This window comes from Cupressus sempervirens, chromosome 2 (genome assembly GCF_028749045.1).
Source record: "Cupressus sempervirens isolate cs-2001-9-10 chromosome 2, ASM2874904v1, whole genome shotgun sequence".
NCBI lineage: Eukaryota > Viridiplantae > Streptophyta > Pinopsida > Cupressales > Cupressaceae > Cupressus > Cupressus sempervirens.
The window spans coordinates 782,258,199-782,281,495 of NC_143119.1; the positions used below are offsets into that span (position 1 = coordinate 782,258,199).

The following is a 23,297-nucleotide window of genomic DNA, read 5'->3' on the forward strand; positions in this document are numbered from 1 at the left end:
TATTACACATTACGATAGTTTTTATTGAACATTTTTTTAAAGGTCTCCCTCCTCGATTATACGTGTAGTAAAATATAGATTCCAATCCAATGAAAATGGTGTCAATTAGATAGTTAGGAGAAGTAGTGAGAAGATATCTTCCAACAGGTTTTGACATTGAAAAAAACATCATCTTGCTACTAAGATCTTCAAGACAAAATTCAGAAAGAAAAAGGGAATATTGAAAGAGGTCTTAAAAATTAATGCAGACAAAATGGATAAGGTACAAGAGTCGATAAAAGTAATAGCAAAAATGAGGGTAATGACAAGGGGGCAATAGGTCAATGCAACTCAAAATCAATACATTTAGTGAAACTAAGTGCTCAAAAAATAGTGCAAATGCAAAATAATAGCAAAAATGAGGGTAATGACAAGGGGACAATAGGTCAACGCAACTCAAAATCAATACATTTAGTGAAACTAAGTGCTCAAAAAATAGTGCAAATGCAAAATAATAGTATTATCTACTATTATATACTTAAAACTTAACTTACTATCGATGAATGTTAGTTATGAATATGTCCCTGTCACCAATTCTCAGAATTCTATGTAGTAACATAAGCGTAGTATTAATATCTTGTTAACAACTTTGTTGTTCATCCAATTTGTCATTAGGTCTTAATGTGCTTTCATATAACACTCTTACCATAGCAAAATAAATATACATTCAAAATATCAATGCCAGTACATTTCCAAAATTTTGTGCTTTCTTATTATCCTTTTAATTTATGATTTACGAGATTCTTTAAATTAATCAATGAAATATATTGTATTACATATAAATTTCTTAAAACAATGTAAAATGATAAATATATATTATATTCAACTTACTATTTGCATATATAAATATACTCCAACATTTTTCAAATTCAAATTTTCACAAATGAAATATGTAACATAAGACTTGAACAATAACAATACATAGCACTTTGGTTACAACCTTCACCCTGAATTCCACATTGGCAGGAACTCGCCCTTGTTTATTTGTTGATCCATTCACAACTTGGATCAAGATTTTGACTCTTCTATCTCTTTCTCAGTTGAGACTTCATGGGGAGTGGACAGTGGACATTCGCTCTCTTCATATGACTTAGGCTTAAAGGTAAATCACAAGCTACGAGCTACGTTTATCCGAAACAAGTCTCAGACAGGGTACTGATTTCTCTTTCATAGCCATAGTCAGACCCTTTAAATTATCATTCAGTATGCATCTCTGTACTTAATAAAAAGTCCCCAGGGAGTGTTTGTGCGAGTCATTTCTGGGTTATTGGAAAATCAGATTTTAATACATTAGAAAATGCTTTCCTTATCACTTCATCCATTAGCAGGTTACGGTGAAAATCTGTCAGCAAGGAAATCTTCACCCAAATCAACATGCCACAGTTTTCTGTTTAATTCTTTTAGGAGGAGTTGTAAATCAATTTATTCGCAACCTTCTTTGAAGTTTGATGGGTTGAATTTGTGGGCACGAAGAGGTCGAACTATCTTAACTCATGCCAAGAAGAAGTCTAGCCCACGTCAACTGGCTAAGGAGAGTTCAACCACCGGGGATGATATTCTTGCAGGTTTAAACGAGGCAAGTATGGTTTATTTACTTTCATTAGTTTCTGGGTTTTATATTTAATACCAATGCCAATTGCCTTTGTGATAGTATCTACAACACGCTTATATTCACACATACATTTCCTTGTTTGTGTCTTTGGATAGCAACGCCATTATTCTCTTTTATGGATTACGTTAGTTCGGTGCGCTTTACAGCTTGAACTCTGGCGATGGTGGTAATTTTGAACCTCCATTTGAACAAATATTGTTCGCCTGTACAGTTCAATATGGTTTTTCCACTTTGTTGTACAGTGTACTTTGGAGCTCAAGTTCTATGGTCGCAGCAACAACCTACAGATGGGCTCAAACGAAATATTGTTAAGTAAATCATAATTAGCTTAGGAACAATTTTGGGCATCTCTAAGATCTGGAAAAAGAAATTAGTTGAAATGTCCGCGAAGCTAAATATAGCCTATGGGACAGATAAAACGCCCCGACTTTCCTCCACCTGGACCTTTCTCGAGTGGAAGAAAAATTGTTTTGGGGTAGACAAATCTAAATAATTATGCCAACGGAATTTCCAATAATAATCAGAAGTAAAGTTATAAGCTCCGCATTTCAAACAAGTAATGTATGCTGAACGGTTCTTGACGACATCGTGACTATAACTTATGAAATTTATGAAGCTTTAGGTTTATATGTTAGGAGTGAAACTAGGAAAAGTAATTAAAAATGGAATACAAGATATTGTTGAACTTGAATGTAATTGAAATCTGTCACTGCTTCACGGCGAAGGAACACACACAAAGGATAAATGGACTCTCGAATTTGAACTAGGCTTCGCAAACTTGTTTATGTTCGATAGAAACTTAGAAGGTGCTTATTGCCCGAGTTTTACAAATAAAAAGTGTTCATTCAAACACAGAAATAACAAAGAGGATACAGTGGATACAAACACCTACCGTGGATACTAACAAACACTTACATTAGATTCAAACTTACACTATCATGTCAGAATACAAACTATGCTATAAGTTTCATTTAATCAGCCATAAGTTCTTTTAAACCTAACCCTGCGATCTATTTTTTGCTTTGCTTGAATGAAAGTGAACTTTTGCTCTTCCTTTCACACTTATTTCTTTGTCAAGAAGATTCATGATTCATATGTAACTTGCTCTCAGCATCCGATTAGATGATCATCATGTTATCTGATGCAAATAGCACCGCTGTCCCTGCAAGTTCCCACTATCAATTGTCTCAAACAGCCATAAAGACAGGAAAATGGTAAAAAGCGACACTAACCTGCAACATGCACTTCCATCAATCTCTGAAAGGTAAATACAGAGCACAAGATTGGTTCTTTCTGTGCTGAAACAAAAGTTTTATTTCTACTGCTCCCATACTCACTTCTACAAGAAATTGAGCATTATTTAGCCCTTAAATAAGGAAAAACAAAACCCACAGCTTTTCTCCACTTACAGCAGTCAGAAAGTGGCAAAAAGGTAAAGCCCAAAATTAGAAGACAAAAGGAAAACCAAGAATAAATAGTTTGCACGAAGCTGCTAGCATTTCCACATTAGTTGTGATAAGATTCCATCAGGCCAGATTCATCCATTACATCATCTTCCCCTTCTTTGAAAGATTCTTAACCTCCTGGTTCACAAGAATTGCACTATGTTGCCATCCATACGAGAGAGAAATCTTTCAGTTAGCTTGTTATCCAGGTTTTCTCTTGCAAAATTCTCTGACATAATTTTGGTTCATACCAAGATTTCCAAACTCAGTCATCTTGTGAAGAGGAGTCTGGTGCATAATGTAGGATCCACAGAATAATCACTACTTTAATCATTGATAAACTTGAATTTTACCCCTTTCATTCCAATCATAATACACATCACTGCCATTGTACTGAGTTAAATAGTTACTTTTAACCAAGTTTCTCATCACCCACGTGAGAGATTTATCATGATCATGCTCATATCCCCACATTTCATTAGGCCATTCAGACTTCATCCACATCACACTGAATTAAAATATGAGCATCTACCTTACGAGGTTTGCCAATCATTGTGCTAGTTGAATTTTGTTGCAGCCCTGTCTCAGATTTTGATTGAACTTCTCTTTCCAAATAATATGTCTCTTTTCCTTCAAAATTTCCTTCGACTCCCTTCTTGGCTGATTTTCACTTTTCTCTTTGTAAATGAATTAAACTTCTATAAGACTGTATGTTTCTTTTATTTCAATCACAGATTACTAATAAGTTTGCACTCTCATTCGTAGGTATAAGAGCAGATGCACCTTTATCAAAGCTGAATAATGTTTTCAATCTTTAATACCTCCAGTATATGTAACTTGCCTTGATGTAAGAGCCCGATCTGCAATAATGTTAATCTCTGAGGTATGTGAACTGCAAGAAGACAGAGGTATGTGAACTGCAAATGCAATATGAATCCGATAGTAAATGGATGATGGTAAGCAATATGAATTTATGTCGATCTGCTGAAGGTATTGATCATTTATTGATTTCGATGTCAATACTACAATCATCAGTGCACATATATATTGTATTCAATAGACGCCTTTCAAGATAGGTCATGATCTTTCAATATCAAGAGTCACGATTTGCTTATATGATTAGTTAGTATTAACTAATTAACCTGATCTTCTACAGGATCTGATTAGTTAGTTAGTACTAACTAATTGTGACTGTTATGTATTCACATAAAGAGGCATATTTGATCAATCTACAAGACCATCAGGTTTGATATATATATGTACAGTATTTCATCTCAGTTTGATATGAAGTAAATCGTCAGTATTAAGACATATTATCAGACTGTTTATAATATGTATATGTATGTGACTGTATGTAAAACATACACTCCCATACATATACAATCCACGGTCTCAGGAGATCTGATCGATGCTATTCAATAACACTCTTCAAGCTCAAATCTGGCTTCTTTTAAAAGAGACAAAGCTACCACTTCAAATGCTCCTTCCTACTTCCATCATTTTAAGATAGTTTTCCTTCCTTTGTGCCAAACCTCATAAGTATTCTCTCTATCTTGATGGATTACATTCCAGTCATATTGCTATGGCCTACCCAACAACAAATGGACTTACATCCATCAACAATACATCACAAAACACTTCATCATCATATGGATCAATTTTGTAAGCAACAAGACACAACTTATTCACAAACCATAGTTACAACATCCTAGGGTTGGGGAGACGTCGGGATGGGGGGACAAGTTTCTGAGCAGGGGGGACAAAGGGGCCTCAATATGGGGATGACCGAGGGATAAGAGTGGGGGTGCATATACTATATGCTAGTTATTAAAAGATTTATAACATTGACAATATAAGACATAAAGACGTAAAATTAAAAATACTTATTTTCTAAAAATTTAAATACTTGAACATTGCATTGTGATTGAACATTGAACATGAAAGTGGAACATGGAACATTGAACATTGAACTAGAAATATTAAAATTTTAAGTACTTGAATGAACAAAGCCAAATAATAATAGTCATAGATATCCAATTTTCAGAAGTATGAGTATCTCACCAATCATCATAAAGATGGTTACATTCAACAAGTGCAACATAATATCAATATGATATTCAAAGTTCATATATCAGAACAAGTACAAACTACATAATCAAAATGCCAAGGGCCAAGGCCTAAAATGTAGTGGAGGAGGACTCATCATCCCTCGGAAGGTTAAAAAATGACCAATAGAATGTAAGTGGTTTAAAAAAAATAAATTTACTTTTTCTTTTTGGCTGAGACGAGAGATGTCCGACCGTTCCTTGGAGGGGTGGAGGGACACATCCCTATCCCTCCACCTCAGGAAACGTCAGGACATCTTCCCGTCTCCTCCGGGATGGCTGCCATTTGATGGCGCCATCGGAGACACCAGAATGACATCCACTCGTCCCTGTCTCTGAGACTTGGTTATTTTTGGAGGAAACACGTCCTCGTGTTACATAGCGATAAGCACACTATTACTTTTCTCTAACCAAGAACTCTTGTAGGGACTAGCTCTTGGAATGCAAACAAGCTGTAATTTATCAACCATTTCTATACTTACTAAAAGGTTTCCACTCTCATTTGTATTTAGTTCTTACACTGGCATTTGGTTCCAAAGTCACTCGTCCTCTTTGAATCAGCCTCAGGTGTTTCTTTGTCCCCAGATATTAATGTTCTTAAAATCAATTTCTCTCTTGACTTAGCCTCAAATTCTTCTGACCAGGACTTTCTTGTTCTTAGGCTACAACACCCTTTTAGGGTTGTGAGGTAGTTTTTGTCCTTATGAGCTTTGTCACAAATAAAATACTTCAAGGGCTTCCACTCTCCAAAAGGTGCTCATCCTTGTTCTCTACCTCCACGCCTCCCCCTTCCTCTAAATTTATCCTTAACGTTTTTGTATTCTTCTAGTTCTTCACTCATGGCAGGTTCTAAAGGATCCTATTTCCCTTTATTTTGATAGCTTTCACCTTTTTTACTCACAGTTTTGTTTTTCCTATTTAGTTTCTCCTTAGCCTTTAAGGCATATTCATATGCCGCATTTATAGTTGGAAATTTCACCAATGCAAGCTCATCTTGTAGTTGAAATTTGAGTCCATTCACATATCAGGCTGCTGTTTGTCCTTCATTCTCTTGTATATCTGTTTGAATTTGAAGCCTCATAATTGTTTGGTATAATTTTGCACTGACTGATCTATTTGTTTTAATTCTGATATTCTTTAAACAATTTATGTTGGTGATTTCAGGGTGAAAATTGGGCTTTCAGATGTTTCAGCATTTTAGACCAATGTCAAATTTTATCTTTTCCTTGTCTTCTTCTTGAATTCTGTACATTTTTGCACCACAGAGCTACATGCAATTTCAACTTGGAGGCAATTTTTACTCTTTCTGGATCATATTCGTTTATGTCTGCCATCTCAAAAATATTTTTCTAACTCTTGGATCCAGTCTAAGAATATAGCAGGGTCAAGCTCTCCTTTGAAATTTGAAATATCCAACTCTGATTTAAGAGTTTTGTTTCATCAATGCCTTAATAAGTCTCTCCGTGGGATCTAATATTCCAATAGCATTCTCCAAGTTCTCTGTGTTGAAGATTGTAGCTGCGATAGAGATCTTTATCTCTGATTTTATGAAATAGAAATATGATTGTTACAACCATTATGGTTATCTTCAGCTGCAGAAGACATTTATGATAATATTATATGTAGAGACATGTGTCACGCGTATAGAAATATGAAGAGTTTTATGTTTGGTTATTGAAGAGACCTTCAGTCATGTAATAAAGAGTCTCTATATTCTTTATATATATTGTATCAAGGATCAAACATTGTACTCGAACATTTTTATTATCAATAAAAGAAATATTTTGCTGGTGTGGCTTGGGTTGGTTTTGCCTTTAAGTGGAAGGGTTTTCCCAAGATAAAGTTGCTATGTCATTTGCATTTTTTGTTAATTCTTTCATTGTTGTTTGTGCAAAACTTTAACATGGTATTAGGGCCAGGTTAAATAACAATAATAAAGGAGTTTCTTTTGATTCATTTATTTGTACTTCTGTCTGGTAGGCATTCTGTAATAATTGGAATGTTTGAAGGTTACATCTGTGAGAAAGATTTCTTTCCTAAATATTGCCTGATCGAGATTCTCAGTCTACCTTCTTTGATTGCCTCTGAATCTATTATGCTTGTAATGCCTCTTCAATTCTGGGCATGCTTGTGTGTGATATTTCAGCAGTATGTGCTCTAGTTGCTTTCCCCTTTTCTTGATTTCTCTCATACCCTACCAGGGCTTGCAGCTTTCCTTATCCCTGTTCGTCTATCTTCTTGGCTTCATTGTATGCTCGATGGAAAGGATTACGACTTGGCATTATTTTCTCTTACTGGGGCTCATGTTTTATGTGTTGCTGACTGGGCCTTGTTCGTGCTTCGATATCCATCTGGCATCTTCATTCATGTCAGTCGACTGTTTGTATTGATGTCGACAATTCTCCATAGTGACATGGTTTCTTGTCATATTTGTCCCTTCCTTTCTAGCAGTGAATTAATTAGTGTTTATGTTACTGCTCTATCTTTGTAACCAATGACGCCTAGTATTGATGCATCTCTTCTTCACCCACCTGGGAATTAATGTTCAGGTGTGATATCGAGATTTCTTTTTGACCCTTGCTCACGTCTCTCTTTCGCCCCCAGCCATCTCTTATTTTTGCCGACAATTGTTCTCCTTCTAATGGTCGAGCCTTTGCATTCTCTGTTTTTATTTGGAGTTTCAATATCATTAGTTGTGATAGAGATCTATATCTCTGATTTTATGAATTAGAAATATGATTGTTATAACCATTATGGTTATCTTCAGCAGAAGAAGACATTTATGATAATATTATATGTAGAGACGTGTCATGCAAAGAGGCATGTGTATGGAAATATGAAGAATTTTATATTTGGAAATTGAAGAGACCTTCATTTTCATTATCAATAAAAGAAATATTTTGCTGCCGTGGCTGGGTTTTTCCCAGGATAAAGATGCTATGTCACTTGCATTTTTTTCTTTCTTTTATTGCTGTTTATCTTTATTTCCTGTACAAAACTTTAACACTCTGGTTGCTCTTTAGCATTTCCGCATTAATTGTGAGAAGACACTGTCAGGTCAGATCCGTCCACTATATTGGTATCCCACACAAGGAGACCAATTATCAAGTCGATTGGTTGGATTTACCATCCGGTCCTTCTCCTGGCTTTTTAGGACAGGCTTCACTACTGAGGGAGCTTCTCCACCAGGCATGTATTTTCTTTTTTCTTCTTACTGGATTGAAACCATCCTAGGCCCTTGTAGCATTACTGACTGGGAAATGATGTTGCATCTGCACTGTCCAATGGCATGCAAAGACTGAATATTTAATATGAACATTCAAAGGAGTTTTTGCACTTGAAATTAATGTTCCCATAACCTGATTTTTGACTTCTTAGTAAATCCTTCCACTCTGGGATCAACTTGTCTATAAGTTTTTTGGCTTGAATCTACCGGTACACAAAAGCAAGCACTATTCAGAATCTTTAGACTTTTCTATTTTACGTGATAAAAGTTTTTAACTTGTCAATGGAGTTGGCTGATTGTTGTAAGGGTTTCTGCCTATCAAAGTGGAGAGGAAGGTTTTCTAGCTTCACTCAAATAGATATTAAAGCAAAGATTTACTAAATTCAGGCCAAAACTAAGCTGACAACGCTTGAGGCATAACCCTGACCCTTTACAAAACTAGGGACTCTTATTGATAATATCAGTGTTATGCCTGAATTTGGAACGCAACTACACAAATCCTTTTGCATTTAAATATCATTCTGTAGCTGGAAGGGACAGACTGCTGAATATATATGATGCAGGAGCATCCATGGGCACTGCAGCAATCTTGCATCATTTTTGAAAATAGTGACTTTCTGGTTTATTTATGTTGTTTTCTTGGCTATTTGTTGCTGGCTATAAGTCTGTGATTAAGAATTTTGTGCATTTTACCAAAGTTTTTTGTTGGCTTTGCAATGTCATTAGTAGCTTTTCAAGTGTGAAATGGATGTCATGTCAAAATTTGAGAATAATTGGATAAAAGGAAGATCATCATTCAATATGTAAACACCTATTAGGTGGACAATTCTGTGTAGTAGTTACGTTTCATGAATGTGACAGGCTGTTTGGAGTTTGCAATCAAGAGTATTTGTGGAGATTTAGAACTGTGTAAAATGTATTTTTAGTATTGCATGCAGGTTATGCACAGTTTTACCATTTTAGCTTGAATATCTGTTATTTCTAGCTGATGACAGATATCATGATTTATTTGGTTTCGTGCCACCTTGTGATCAATGCATATCCTAGAGGAGGCACGTGGATGCTATTTAGTATTTATATATGAGGAAGGATTGTTTGGAATCGAGCAGGTAAGGAGGAAAGAAGAGTAAAATTGGGAGGTCTGAGATGGAGAATGCAAGTAAGAATAGAGTATGATGTGGGGCATAAATTAGTGAGAATTACTAGCGCGACATTTATAAAGTTAGTGGGGGTAATTGCTATAGAACAGTGTTTGAGTATTGCTATAGAACAGTGTTTGAGTAATTTAAGTGTACTTGAATTATCATTGTAACAGGAGTAATGTGTGTAGCCTATGCAGCAATCTTGTGGAAGTTTTATCTATGCTGATAATCTTGCGAGTTTGAAGTCAATAAGATGCTATTGGTACTGTGGAGGAAGTTTATGTTATTTGTGTGTTCTATGTCTTGGTTGCATGGCTAGATAATTCTTCATTGGACCCTCTAACCGCCGACTTGTGGCTGGCAATCTTATACATAAGTAGGGTAGTAGTCCTTGTTGTAGGGGACTGCTGGCAAATGAAAGATAGCTGGTAGATGAGCATCAGATTGTGTAAATAATCAGGACTATATGCCTAGAATGGAAGAAAACTTATGCCCTAAATCTGTAATCTACATTTGCAGGCCAACTTGATGATAATTGCAGTTCTTGTTTCTTTATTGGCCGATGTAATTGTTGCTTTATTTTGTCATTTCCATTGTGGTGTTTATAGCTGCAAGATTGGACATCTCATTTTGGGGACTTCTCCTAACTTGACTGCATCAAGTGGTATCAAAGACCAGTTTTGATTATTGGTTCGCAGATCCTGATTCTTGGGCTAGTGGAATTGTTTACTTTTTGCTCGTTGGGTGATGGATTTCAAGATCTGGCCTACATCAACTGGTAGCTTGCGCAAGGTGGTCAAGAGAAGGATTTGTTGCTGATTGACATGACAAAGAGAGTGACAACAATAAGGAATTGGTTGGATTGAGTTTCAAAGATTGTGAACTCTAAAGACCTTGGTTGTGCGGTGGGAGAGGATAGATCTAACCTACAATTGCAGAGGCTTGCACAAGGAAGAGTTGGTGAGTTAGTTGAGTGGGAAGTTGGTGAGTCTAGGACTCAGTAGACTGATTATTTGAGGTAGATTGTTGGTGTTTGTAGATTGCTTGTTGGGGTAAGGCAATCAACACCTGGGATCAAATTGTCGAACCAAAGGAGATGGAGAACATGAGATTCCTTAAGTTTGCAAGGATGTTGCCTAGAAGACTGAACCCTAGAAGGCTGGAGCAGACAATGGAGGAATTCATAAATGAGATAAGGATTGAGATCCGAAATGCACTAACTAGGATTAGGAGAAACCTTGAGATTGAAGATGAATTTGAGGAAGCTGAGGAAGATCTTGAGATAGCTGAAGTTGAGATTCCTATAGAGGAAGAATGATTATTGAGAGCTATGGCACAAATGGGTAAGAGCCATAGAATTGATGTTTCTTGCTTCGCTGGTTCATTACATTTGGAGGAATTGATAGATTGGATTAATGAATTAGAGAATTACTTTGAGCTTGAAGATGTTAGAGATCCACAAAGGGTTAAGCTAGCACATACTAAGTTGAAGGATTGTGTTGCCTTATGTTGGAAAGAGTTGTAGAAGGATAAAGAAGACATTGGTGAACCTAAGATCACTAGGTGGAGAGTTATGGTTTCTATACTTAAGGCCAAGTTCATACCGGAAGATTATGAATAGAATTTCTTTAAGATATTGCACAATCTGAAGCAAAAAGACTTGACAGTTAAGGAGCACACTGAATAATTTCTCAAGATGACAATCAATTATGGGCATCAGAGTCATCCAGGATAAGGTAGTTAGGCATGTTATTGCTTTGAGCTTAGCATTCAAGATGAGTCATTCAAGATGAGTCAAGTATGTTGAGGATTAGTGAATTTGAGGATGTGTATCAGTATGCTTTGAAGGCAAAAGATAAGTTGAAGAGAAGACAAGTTATTTCTAGAGATAGGGATAAACCGATTGGTGATAAGAGCAAGGATAAACTTGTGATTGAAGAGAAATCTTATTAGAAGATTCATGGAAGGGGAAGAGGCAACGAAGAGTTCAAAGATACTTGTTTCAAATGTGAGAATTTTAGACATAGAGCTTTTCAATGTTAAATTGGTTCTAGCAAGGGAACACATAACCTAGTGTCACATGAGGAACAAGTTGATGAAGATGAATTTGTTGAAAGGGAGGCTTCCCTGAGATAGGAGAATGTCTAATGTTCAAGAGGGTTATGTTGAGTAAGAAGGAACCAAAGTATGCAGAGAAGGCAATTGTTCTAGAGTGTTTGTAAATAAGGAGGTAAATGTTGCAAGGTGATAATGGATAGTAGTATTGACAACCTTGCATAAGAGGAAATGGTATAGAAGTTGGGGTTGAAGAGACTCAAACATCCTTGTCATTATAGGATAAGTTGGTTTTATGATGACCGTATGGTTAAGTTCAACATTAGGCCACACTAGGATGAGGTATAATGTGATGTGGTTAGCATGAGTACTTGCCATGTTTTGTTGGGTAGACCTTGGCAATACGATGTTGGAGCTATTCATGATTGCCAAAGGAATGCTGTTTCTATCGTGAAAGATGGTAGAAGTTTTACTTTAATTCTTTTAAAGGAGGAAGGAAAGCTAAGAACCTGTGTGATGAGAACTTATACCTTAGGAGTTAAGACTACTTTGAATCAGAAGGTGATGAATTTGCAGCAGGTTGCTGAGAAGGTTATTGAGGTTGTATAGTTGTTGAAGAATTTGATGAATGGATATGAATCGGTGGAATTGAAGGCTAGTGACAACCAGATGATATTACAATAGTTTACTGGAGGAATGGTATTAGGTGAGCAGCAAAATATTGTCGACAGATCAAAGGCTGAGAAGTGACAAGGGTAGAAGTAGTTGGTGTAGGGAGTTTGATTAGAACAGAATGGTACCAGATGTTGAGGGATACATTCCTAGTATTGTGAACACTATGAGTAGTCATGTGTAGAGTCGATGCAACCATTTTCCTTTTGATGAAGAGGATATGTGGGTTAAGAATCTACATGGGTTTATGTTTTGAACCCTATCAGATGTTTATAAGTTCCTCTTGTGGAACATCTTCTTATTCACTTGAGGTGTCTGATGCTGGAGCATCCTTGGGTCATTGGCACCCAAAAAGATTTCATTTCAATTTGTTTCGTGTTCCAATTGAGCAGTTTCCCGTTGTTTTAGGTAGGGATCATTCTAGGTGGCTTGTTAGCTTATGCGATTCTTATGGTGTGGTCTAGGCATCATGGAGATCCTATGTCTAGCTTCGCAACTTCTGATGTTTCCAGATGAATTTACCTTGAGATTGGTCCAGTTCTATATTTGGTTTCCCGTTCTAATGGTTAGGTTGGTGAGTTTCAACTTGCACTAGAGATTCACGCCATGGGATGCTAATTGGTGTATTGTTCTATGTAGTTATACTTGTGGCCAACTCTCTTGTGTGTTTGCATGGCTTGCAATATCTATTTGAGGGTGTTCTTATGGATTTGGTTCTTGACCTATTTGTTTGTAATATGTTTCTTTTATCTTGGAGATTGTTGATCAAATAAGCTGACTTGTGGTTGGCGACCTTGTATATAAGTAGGGTAGTTGTCCTTGTTGTAGGGGAGTGCTGGTAATGAAAGAGAGCTGGTAGAATAGCATCACATTGTATAAATAATCAGGCCTGTATGTCTGGAACGTTAGAAGGCTTATGTCCTAAATCTGTAATCTGCATTTTTAAGCCAACTCGATGATGTTCGAAGTTCCTGTTTCTTTATTGGCTAGTGTGATTGTTGCTTTGTTTTATCATTTCTGTTGTGGTGTTTCTAGCTGCAAGATTGGACATCTCCTTTTGGGGACTTCTCCGAACTTGACTGTATCAGATATTAAAACAAGTTGTACTGATACATAAATCACCTAGCAACAGTTGATTTCAATGATTTTTCTGCATAGACATTTGTTGTTTTAGTTCAGATAAAGAATGATCTTTTTACAGAATATCGATTTGCAAAACTTATGATGCCCGCATGAGAGCTCAAAGTGTTCTGAACTTTTGTTTCGCACTATACTGTAGGGATGCCTGAAATGCTTCTTTTATGTTAGGGTGCAATAACACATTTAGTATTTCTTAACATCTCATATTCTTAGGCTTAGTCTCAGAATTTAATTTTTATATGCCACAATGCAGATCTCAAATGAAGCTGTAAGAGTAATGGCTAAGCAAGATTCTAAGGCAATAGAGGAATTGAAGGACAAAGTTGATTATTTGGAAAAATATTTGGTTGAGGAAGGTGAAACTGAAGCTGCAAAATTTATGATGATAATTGGAGGAATGCTTGACCATATTGTAAGATCCAATGTTACTCTCAAAAAGAATATTGTTTCCTTTTCATCCACTGAATTGCATTCACAGGCCATATTTACGTTTTTAATTGACAAGCATGTTTTTCCTATAAAATATCATTTTAATTTGAGAATAATTAATCCTAATGGTGTGAATTGGAAAATTTTCTGGTGTAACTTCAGTTTCTGCTGAAAGAGGTGAGCCCAATGATGGTTATAAGGTAAATAACTAATATTAATGGCATGATCTGCATATTTCTATGATGCAGATTCCTGCTGAAAAAGATGAGCTCAATGATGTTTATAAGGCTGCTCTGAAAAAGATGTTGAATATTATTGAGGATTCGGGATGGATTCTTAAATTTGAAAATGAAGAAAAAATGCAAGAGATGGTGCGTTATTTGAACTTTTTTATTGATCCATAAACTGCCTCAAATACTCTCAGCTTACTAGTTGCAGATATCTCTATTTTGACAATTTAAAACAACGTCTATTGAATGAAAAGAAGTGTTACAGTCCTTATAATCGTGGGATGGTTACATACATGCAATCAAACATCATACCAAAGCAACAAAACACATGAAAATGATGCATCATACACTGGAGAATGACTGAAATGCAAGGATTTAGTCTGGGGAAACCCTAGGGAGGAAATCTTCAGTTTGGATGAACAAATCACTATCCAACTCCACTTTCAACAGTCACATACAATCATGGAAGATGAATATAGGTCTGATCCCGACCTTCACAACTCAACAAGTTACAGGAGCAATACTATCTATCATCATACTGCTCCATTCGATCCTCTTCTCCAACAATGGCTTGGAATGCATAAAATCACTCACAAATAAGGGAAACACGAGTGCCAACCTTCATGAATGCTTCAACATCTTATTAAGTAAAATCTCGTTCACCCCACAAAATCCAAACACTTGGAGGTGGAAATGAACAGCCAAAACCTTTTAAATTCCGTTTAGCACTCACACTGAACATGTTTGCCAGTTTCATACCAATATGTTTTCTGAGGAAAACATCATGTTTGCTAATTAACAAAACATGACAGTTTTGGAGCTATATGCATGATCATCTTTTTCCCTGACGCAGTACGAAAAACATACTCCTCCAGCTGCAAACATAAAACTCAACTCAAAGGAAATTTAACAATGCATTACTCTCTGCCCTCCATTTGATTTCACAATTACTAAATAAGTTTGCAACATAAATGGAAAATACATAAACTTCAAAAGCAGACAATTCTATCACAAAAATGGCCTCTTCATTGACCTTCTCAAAACATCACTTTCTTTTATCACAGTGCCTACAAATAAATTTTCCTTCAGTCTTATGACTAAATATTCCTCGATATCCCACTTCGCTGATTCTTACCACCTTGCAGTCCTCTAGGCAGGTTCATACCCTTTTTAGACACACTAATCTTGGTTTCCCAGGCTGATGCCTCTTTTTTAATTGCCCATGGTTCTTTATGCAGCCACACAACATTTGAATAGTGCAGAAGGTCTTTAATTTCTGGCATGTCCCAACATAACATAGATGCTCTTGCATTAGACACCCCCTGGTAGAAAGTTTGTGAGCATAGACTAACAAAAGTAGAGTTGAGTGATAGAATCACCCTTCAGATTGTGAATAATCTGCAGCGAACTCCATCACTGTGACAATCCCACATAAAATTTAAAAATTATTTATTTTTTCTCTTTTTCCAGCCTCTACTTGGAGCACTCTCCATCATTCTTTACAAAATATGCGCTTCACTCTTCTTTAGCACTATGGTTTTTAATCTGCTTTCAACCATCCTTTTAGAACACACTTTTACACTACCCTTTACAACACCTGCATACAAATCTGTACTAGCAAAATCACATCAATTCTATTCTTATAAAATTCAAGAAATAAGGCATCATCTCCTCTACTGCTGCAACAATCTCCTATTCACCTTCTACCATAACATCCTCACCTCTCACATCCTCTGCTTCATTATACAAGTCATTCCCTGCTTGTAAATCAGCACTAACAACATCCATATGTACTATCTCTTTTGTATTCACTACCTCATTTATCTCTACATACAAATCATGTTCCAAATATTCAAGAAAATGTAGTTGAACCTCTTTTATCTATTTTTTTGCTACTAATGCACCAGCTCTCTTCATAATTATGTACTTCAATCTTTACATCGACATTGTCTGTTACCACGTTTTCTTCACCTTCACTAAGTTCTTCATCAAATTTAGGACCCACAAAGTTTATCATCCCATTTTCCACATCTTGAGTATCTTCTTGGCTTGTCAGAAAAATTCCCTGGTCTCCTATGCATCTACCTTCTTCAGGAATTTCTTCAACCGCATCTTCATCTTCAAACTTAACCAAAGCTAATGTCATTGTCACTCTTTGGCAGTGCTTAAATCAACAACACTCAATGTTGTTACCTCTTCAAAATAACTCTCACTTTCCTCTTCAAATTATTTTAAACCAAACTCTAGAATCATAGTCTTATTTCTGATTAAATCGATCAATATGGCCACTCTGTTCCTGAGATCCCTCTTCCCATTCTGCACCATTTCATATCTGAAATTTTATTCTTTTCATTGATCTTCTTCTTCCTTTTTCCAATATCAATGTGTCTTTTAATCAAACCTGCAAAATTCCCTTCAATCATTTCTTCTATCTCATCAATCTTGCATGCTATTTTTCTTCTCTGTTATCTGTTTCTAAAGTCTACAAAAGTCAATTCTTTTTTTTTTGTAACTGCAAACTTTGGACTCTTGGTCTCACATCTATTTCCTTCATCCTGTAGCAGGAAATACTTACTTTACCTTGGTCTTCTCATTCTCTTCTATTTTCTTACCTGATGTGTAAGTTTCTTAGTGCGAAGGTGATTCTACTTCCACTTCCAAATTCTTTATCTTGGTTACATATTGCCTCTCTGCTTGGGAATTTGTTTGAACACAAAAGATACACTTCTTTCAATCCACTTCAGGAAATCCGGTGCAAACTGTCTCATTTTTGGTGATCTGTTTATATGTTCAGAGACTTCACACAACTCCACCCTCAGATCCTGGTGCCAAAATGCCTCACAATCGACAATTGACTTGCTTGCTTAGGAACTCTAGCTCTAATACCACCGATGCAAGAAGATTTAAACCCACTCAATTAACTACCCAAACACACTTCAAATGCTGAAACTGATTTAATATAGCATATAAGATGAATTCAACATCAAAACTATACAAGCAAAACTACAGAAACAATGTATTGAAACTTGGAATATCATTGCACAACAATTCGCCAAGCCTATTGGGTTCTTATGACATTATTCCAATCTGATTTGGGTCCATTCATATACCTGCAACAATGGTGTATTTGCAGCAGCAAGTGGCTTCCAAAAGCCTTCCTTCAAGCTCCCCAATCTCCACCTTCAAATCTGCAAACGAAATTCAACGCCCCACTTTTCCCCTCCCACCATCTTCCCTTTTATTTCAATTTCCCCAATTTATGTCCCACACATTCAAATTTGAATTAGAGTTTTGATTTGGAATGTCCATTAAGAGCTGTTACAACACCTCTTACAAAATGGTATAACTAGTTGCCCCTGCAAGACTACTTGCAATCCCTCTTGAATCCCAAACTTAGTGGATGCCCACTTTTGTAGGAGATTCTTTGTCACAATGTAACCCCAATAATTTGACTTTGACTTTGAATTGAATTTTGGCTCCCTTTCAGCGAAGGTGGGGTCCGCAACCTCCCAATGTGCATCTTGTCAATTTCGAATTTTGCCAATGTAAAATACCACTAAATTACACCAAATTTCAACCATGGGACTTTAAGAAGCCATGCTAAACATTTGGCTTATAAAATACCAAACATTTACCAAAACTCAAATATATAACTAAACATAAAATGTAAATCTTTTTGGTTGATGCTAATTGCAAAGTCACCTAGGATGCTCCTACATCATTCCCTAAGAGCTCTAACCACCCCATGTCCTCAATAACCCTACAAATATGCCTCAGTGTGCCAAATTGACAATCCACTCTTCCATATCAAAGATCACCTTGAATGCAATGGAGAGAAAAACTGATCATCTCTCAAACATAATCAATAACCTATTTTCACATCATTAATTCTTTTAATTGTGACAATACTACATCTCTTGTGCCCTTTTCATTCTCCTCAGTTCTATTTTATAGACCAGAAATAAGTGGACAGGTAGCACAATGCTTGTGATATATATGTTCTTGTCATTGGAAGTAATTCGATAATTTTGAACTTACGGAAGAGTCGTGTTTCTGAATGCTATTACTGAGGTTCTTCTAGAATGAATAATTTTTCTCAACACTTTTCCATAATTGGAAAATTAAGCTATACCATCTGCAAATTTATTCCTTTTTGATTCTCAAGCATAGGTTCATAGATGTAATGCTTAGGTTGCTGTTAACTTCAAATGATACACCTTCCACTCCATGCTGACCTTGAATAACACAACCACATTCTTATTTGAGTTTGCCAATTTTAACCATGATCGCACCATACAATGCTCCCTAAAGTGGCACATCTCCTGGTTATCATTCAATGTCAAGGTTTAATGAGATGTGCATATCTATAGATGCAATTATCTTTATCCAGTGCCTCAATCTTTCTCCAAAAGTATAACCATTCTCTTCTTTTGAGTTGTGGGTAGTAAGCAAGATTCTAACTGTTGTGTTTATTTTCTCCTTTGTGAACGAGGTTGGGTGGCAATGCTTTATTTCGCTAAGCTTTACTTCACTCAAACAGTTGTACTGTTTTAACATGTTTGATCTTTATTTGCAGGTTGATGATGATCTTATACCACCTGTGCTTAATAAACCTTACTAAAGCTTGCCATCGTTGGAATGCACCAAAAATTAATGCAGTCATTGTGGCTGATTTAGCTCAATTGAGAAGCTAATAGGGCTTTTGCAAGGTTGTGAGGCAAAGTTGCTTGTGCTATGGAAGTCAGAAATAATGATATCCACGTTAATAGAATAATATGCAGAGATCATAAAGAGAAGTAAAGCAGCCCGTTGTATCCAAATGGTTAGGATAAGGTCAGTTTTGAACCTAATTGCCAATGTGGCAAATTTCTTTTTTCAAGTACAGTATCAACTCAATATAGGATTGTAGGAGATCTAAATTGGATAAGCCTAAGTGGTAGGATCTAAAATTCTTCCACCTCACAAAATGATCTCATGCAAGGGAAAAGTTGAACGTTGATTCCTTTATTACCAGAGGTTTGTATCAATATGAAAAGGCCACCTTAACAATGATTAATTGAATTCAATTGGCATTTTTTAACTTAGGTTTAATCTAAGTACCTTGAGTCACTATGGAGTTTGAGATCCTTGATTTTAGAACATTCATGAGTTAGTCCTTTGGGGCGCTGAATCATATTTGGAGCATATTGATTTAGATCCTTATAACTTGCATTGGGTAATATCAATCCATCATTCTAGCATTCATTTATAATTTAGCTACCGATGTTCAAAGTCTAATTGAATTTGCAATTTTTTTCAAAGTACAAGGTGAAAGAGGTATGGGGGAAAACAAAAGAATGAGTAAAGATTCTATCATAAATGTTCTAGAAATGGAATCGCACAATGCCTTTCTAATCAATATCAAATTTGATGAGACCTAATGTTGTATCCTACATATTATTATTACTAATATTATGTCTCCATTACCCTACATGATTGTAACTCAATTTGGGTTAATTATAACTACTTTGATTTGCCACAAAAGTGTGTTTGTGGATATCAAGGTATTTCTCCACAAAGTTTATCCCAACACTTCATTAATAGGTTTGACTTTGATAGAGTAACTTTGAAATATAAAATTTCCAAATAAGTCTTGTCAAATAATTCAATATTTATAGGACTTCATTGATCTAGCTTAAAAGAGTTGTCGAGTCTTACAATGTATCATTGCACTGCTTCTTAGTCAAAATTAGTGTGCAGGGACATTATTTGTATAGGAGAGTGCCACAATAAAAAATGAGATGTAAAACTCGAATAGGCAATCTCTAAAGTTTTAACAAAAAATAGATTATTGGATATGATACTCAACAACTATATAATACCTCCTTTATATATGCATCATAAGACAATATTAGTACCATATTTTCTTGACTTTCCAAACAATAATTATACTTAAGAATTTATGAATGACTTTGTTAAAGATTATGCAAGCCATACTTATCACACATCTCAATATACACTATATGCAAAATGTATCACATGCCCCTCCATTTCTCACCAATGTTGTCCTTAATATTTTCTATGTTGAGACAGGACTTCATGATTTTTTTAGCCCATCATGACAAATCTTCACTAGGTAACTCTTCCACTTGATTAAATACTATGTAATTGCCTCATTTATAATCTCTTCGTGTATAGAGGATAATTCAAGGTCCAAGATTATTTGACCTTCCTCATCAAGCTTTAGTAACTTTGCTTGTGGCAAAATTCAATGCGTGATAACTTCCTTTGAGCAAGAAACATAGAAGTCTAAAAGCATTTTTGCCATTAAAGGTAACTTCAATTACTACACCCCACTTCTAATTTCCTACAAGATACACTAAGACCATATTACTTGGGCGAAATATTGTCATCCTTCTATTTCAAGAAAAAACTACTTATACGATTACAAATGCTAAAAAATCCTTTCTCCAACATCAAAATGCCCTTTCACTACAATGTTGCTCAATTTGTTGCTTCGTGCAACGCTTTGCCATTTTCAAGTTCTCTTTGAGACTAGTGAGGGCCTTTTATTAGTGGTGATTATGTTTTCAATTGCTCAAACCTTCATGTGGATGAGATGGAATAGTGTTGGATGGTATCCATATATTGAAACCAAAACATCTTCAATAACCCCCATGCATTTGTTGATCACTTCAATTTATTAATCAAATTGGGGGTGATAAAAACTATGTGCTTATTGACACCATAAATATGAGTATAATTTATCCCAAAAACATAAGTAAATATAAGATCATGATCATTACTATGATTGTTGGTGTCATAATTACATTTGAACAATCTACATAACACTTGCTACATTTGTATGCCACAAATGAATGCGTCAATACAAAAAAAATGACATATTTCAAGGCTTGATCCATTAAAATCACGATGGTACTTTTCCTATTAGAATTACGCAATTTGGTAATCAGAGCCATAAGAATATCCTCTCACCATTATCTAGGAAGAGACAAAGGGGATAAAAGGATTGGATTCTTACTTTCCCACCCTTGACTAGTTGGTACAATGACATTTTATCTTGTTTCTATACTTACCCTTTAACTAGCTATTGGAGAAGCATGGAGCTCCACAAGAACCTCATGCTTGAGGGTTGTGTTCTTGCAAAGATAGGTAAAGATTGAATTTATCAGTGTACTATAGAGAGTCCCCTTTCCACATGAAAACTTTTTTATATGCTTAGATCTTAGTAGAGTTTCTGAATGAGGTTTTGTATATCTATGTTATTCTTTCGTTTTAATTGTGTTTTCCTGCACTCCAAATTTAACACCAATATTATGCATAAATCAGGATTGGGATGCATGCATGTTACTTTCATTTGATTGAAATATTAACAAATTAATCCTATGCATGTGGCAAAGCAAGTGAAAATGCAAGGGACTATTGTTTTCACAAGGGAACTATTCCTAGTAAAATTGGTAGCAATATTATTTAGTTATGGTGCCGATGATATAGGTGGTAGTTTCTATACATAAGAGTTGTAAGATCTTGTTGAGTATTTTAAGGAAAATTTTCACACATTATGCTAGTATTTCAAAAGTAGCATCAAGGTAGGCTAATTAAATAGCTAGATTGCGATTGTTTTCTTCTCACATTCTATCCAATACATTTTATCATTCAAGAAACTCATGAGTAAGAGTTCGTCATTGTTAGAGTATATGGTTCTTTTCTATTTCACTCTTATATTAAGTTTACCTAGGTGAGCTCATAAATTAGGAGGAATTATATATTTTTGAATATTATTATTAGGAGGATATTGTGAGTCATTAGTTTGACTCCAACTACTCATAAGATATCACATGTGGTTAATTCCAATTTGGACACCACCCTTCTAGATTGTAGGTGGATGGTAGCTTCCATCATGACTTTACTTCCTCCAAGTTGAGACACTTGTCTCAATCTTGTCCAAGTATCCTCCTAGTTCTTACATCTATAAAGAGGCTAACTTTTATGTATTACACATTAGAAAATATTGATGCTATTATTTTTTTGAGTATTTACATAAGAGATTGTTCTTGTATTATTATTTTGACAATTTTATTTCCTTTAATTAATTTATGTATTTCATTAGATTCTGGTTTTTATTTGTTTTTCACAAATTCTAACATGGTATCAAAGCAATTTTGAAAGAGTAGATTATTTTTATTAGAGATCTTGTAAAATTCTATATGCTCTTCTCTTACATTTCTATACGAACTGGAGAATCAGAAAGGATTTATGAAGATCTAGCAATCTCTCTTTTGCATATATGTTTTTTTTTCTTAATTTGTTGAATGCATCACTCTGGTGGATTCGTAAAGCCATTCTGATGGTTCCATTGCATCCAGAAGGTTCAAAAAGTCAAAATTGGCTTTTGTTTCATCCAAATCAAAGTATGCTTGCATCAATTACAAACACATGCTTGGAGCCCAAATATGGAGTGCATGTAAAATGAAACATTTTTAGGCCAAATAGACCCTTCTCGGAAGGCTTGAAAGAAATTTTCATACACAATATGTCTTATTTTGGTGCCTGAAGCTCTTTATGGAAGAAAAAATTGCTCATAGTCTTAGCACGCAAAACGAGGCTATAACAAATGTTTGAAAAATTAAATTAAAAATATTTTTAAAAAGAGGCGGCCAACCATTTGAAGCATGAGCACCGACCATTGGAATGTGAGTAGCCCACAAGGGTTTACCATTTTGCAAGTGTTGGCCGCAACCAAAGTCAATGGACCGGCCACACACTTCCATATCATTCATTTAGTCAAACTTGGAGTGTTAGCCACTTTAAAGCGCTCAGAGAACACTTTATTAATGAATGTGGGATTAATGTTTTTTTATGTCTTAAATTTGACGTGTATATGATCATCATCAGAAGTGATTACTATTTTCCGTGACATCCATTTTGACTATCAATTTTAGATGAATGGTTTTCTGGTTTACCCTTCTTCATTTGCATTTCATATTTTGTAGTATGACTTTGAAAGACTATAACTTGGTCATATGGACTTGAAATTAGATGCATTTTTTTAAAATTTGGGATAGAATTCTCCAAATAATGCAATGGTGGTGTTGGTTGTGAGTTTTGGATGCATATAGATCCAAAATTGTAGGTTTTCATGATTGTACTTGTGTAATCTTACATTTTGCAACTTTCAAAGCATCATACAAGCTCATACAGA

At 35.5% G+C, this 23,297-nt stretch overlaps 1 protein-coding gene across 1 annotated transcript; it reads left to right on the forward strand.

Annotated features, from left to right (window-relative positions):
• The first annotated feature begins 991 nt into the window (after nucleotides 1-991).
• LOC149575817 (uncharacterized) lies at nucleotides 992-19,175 on the forward strand. Its single transcript, XM_089815617.1, has 4 exons — nucleotides 992-1,615; nucleotides 13,690-13,848; nucleotides 14,114-14,236; nucleotides 18,672-19,175. Exons 1-4 carry the CDS (start codon nucleotides 1,337-1,339, stop codon nucleotides 18,714-18,716), a joined length of 606 nt encoding a protein of 201 aa, XP_089671743.1. The 5' UTR covers nucleotides 992-1,336; the 3' UTR covers nucleotides 18,717-19,175.
• The last annotated feature ends 4,122 nt before the right edge of the window (nucleotides 19,176-23,297 follow it).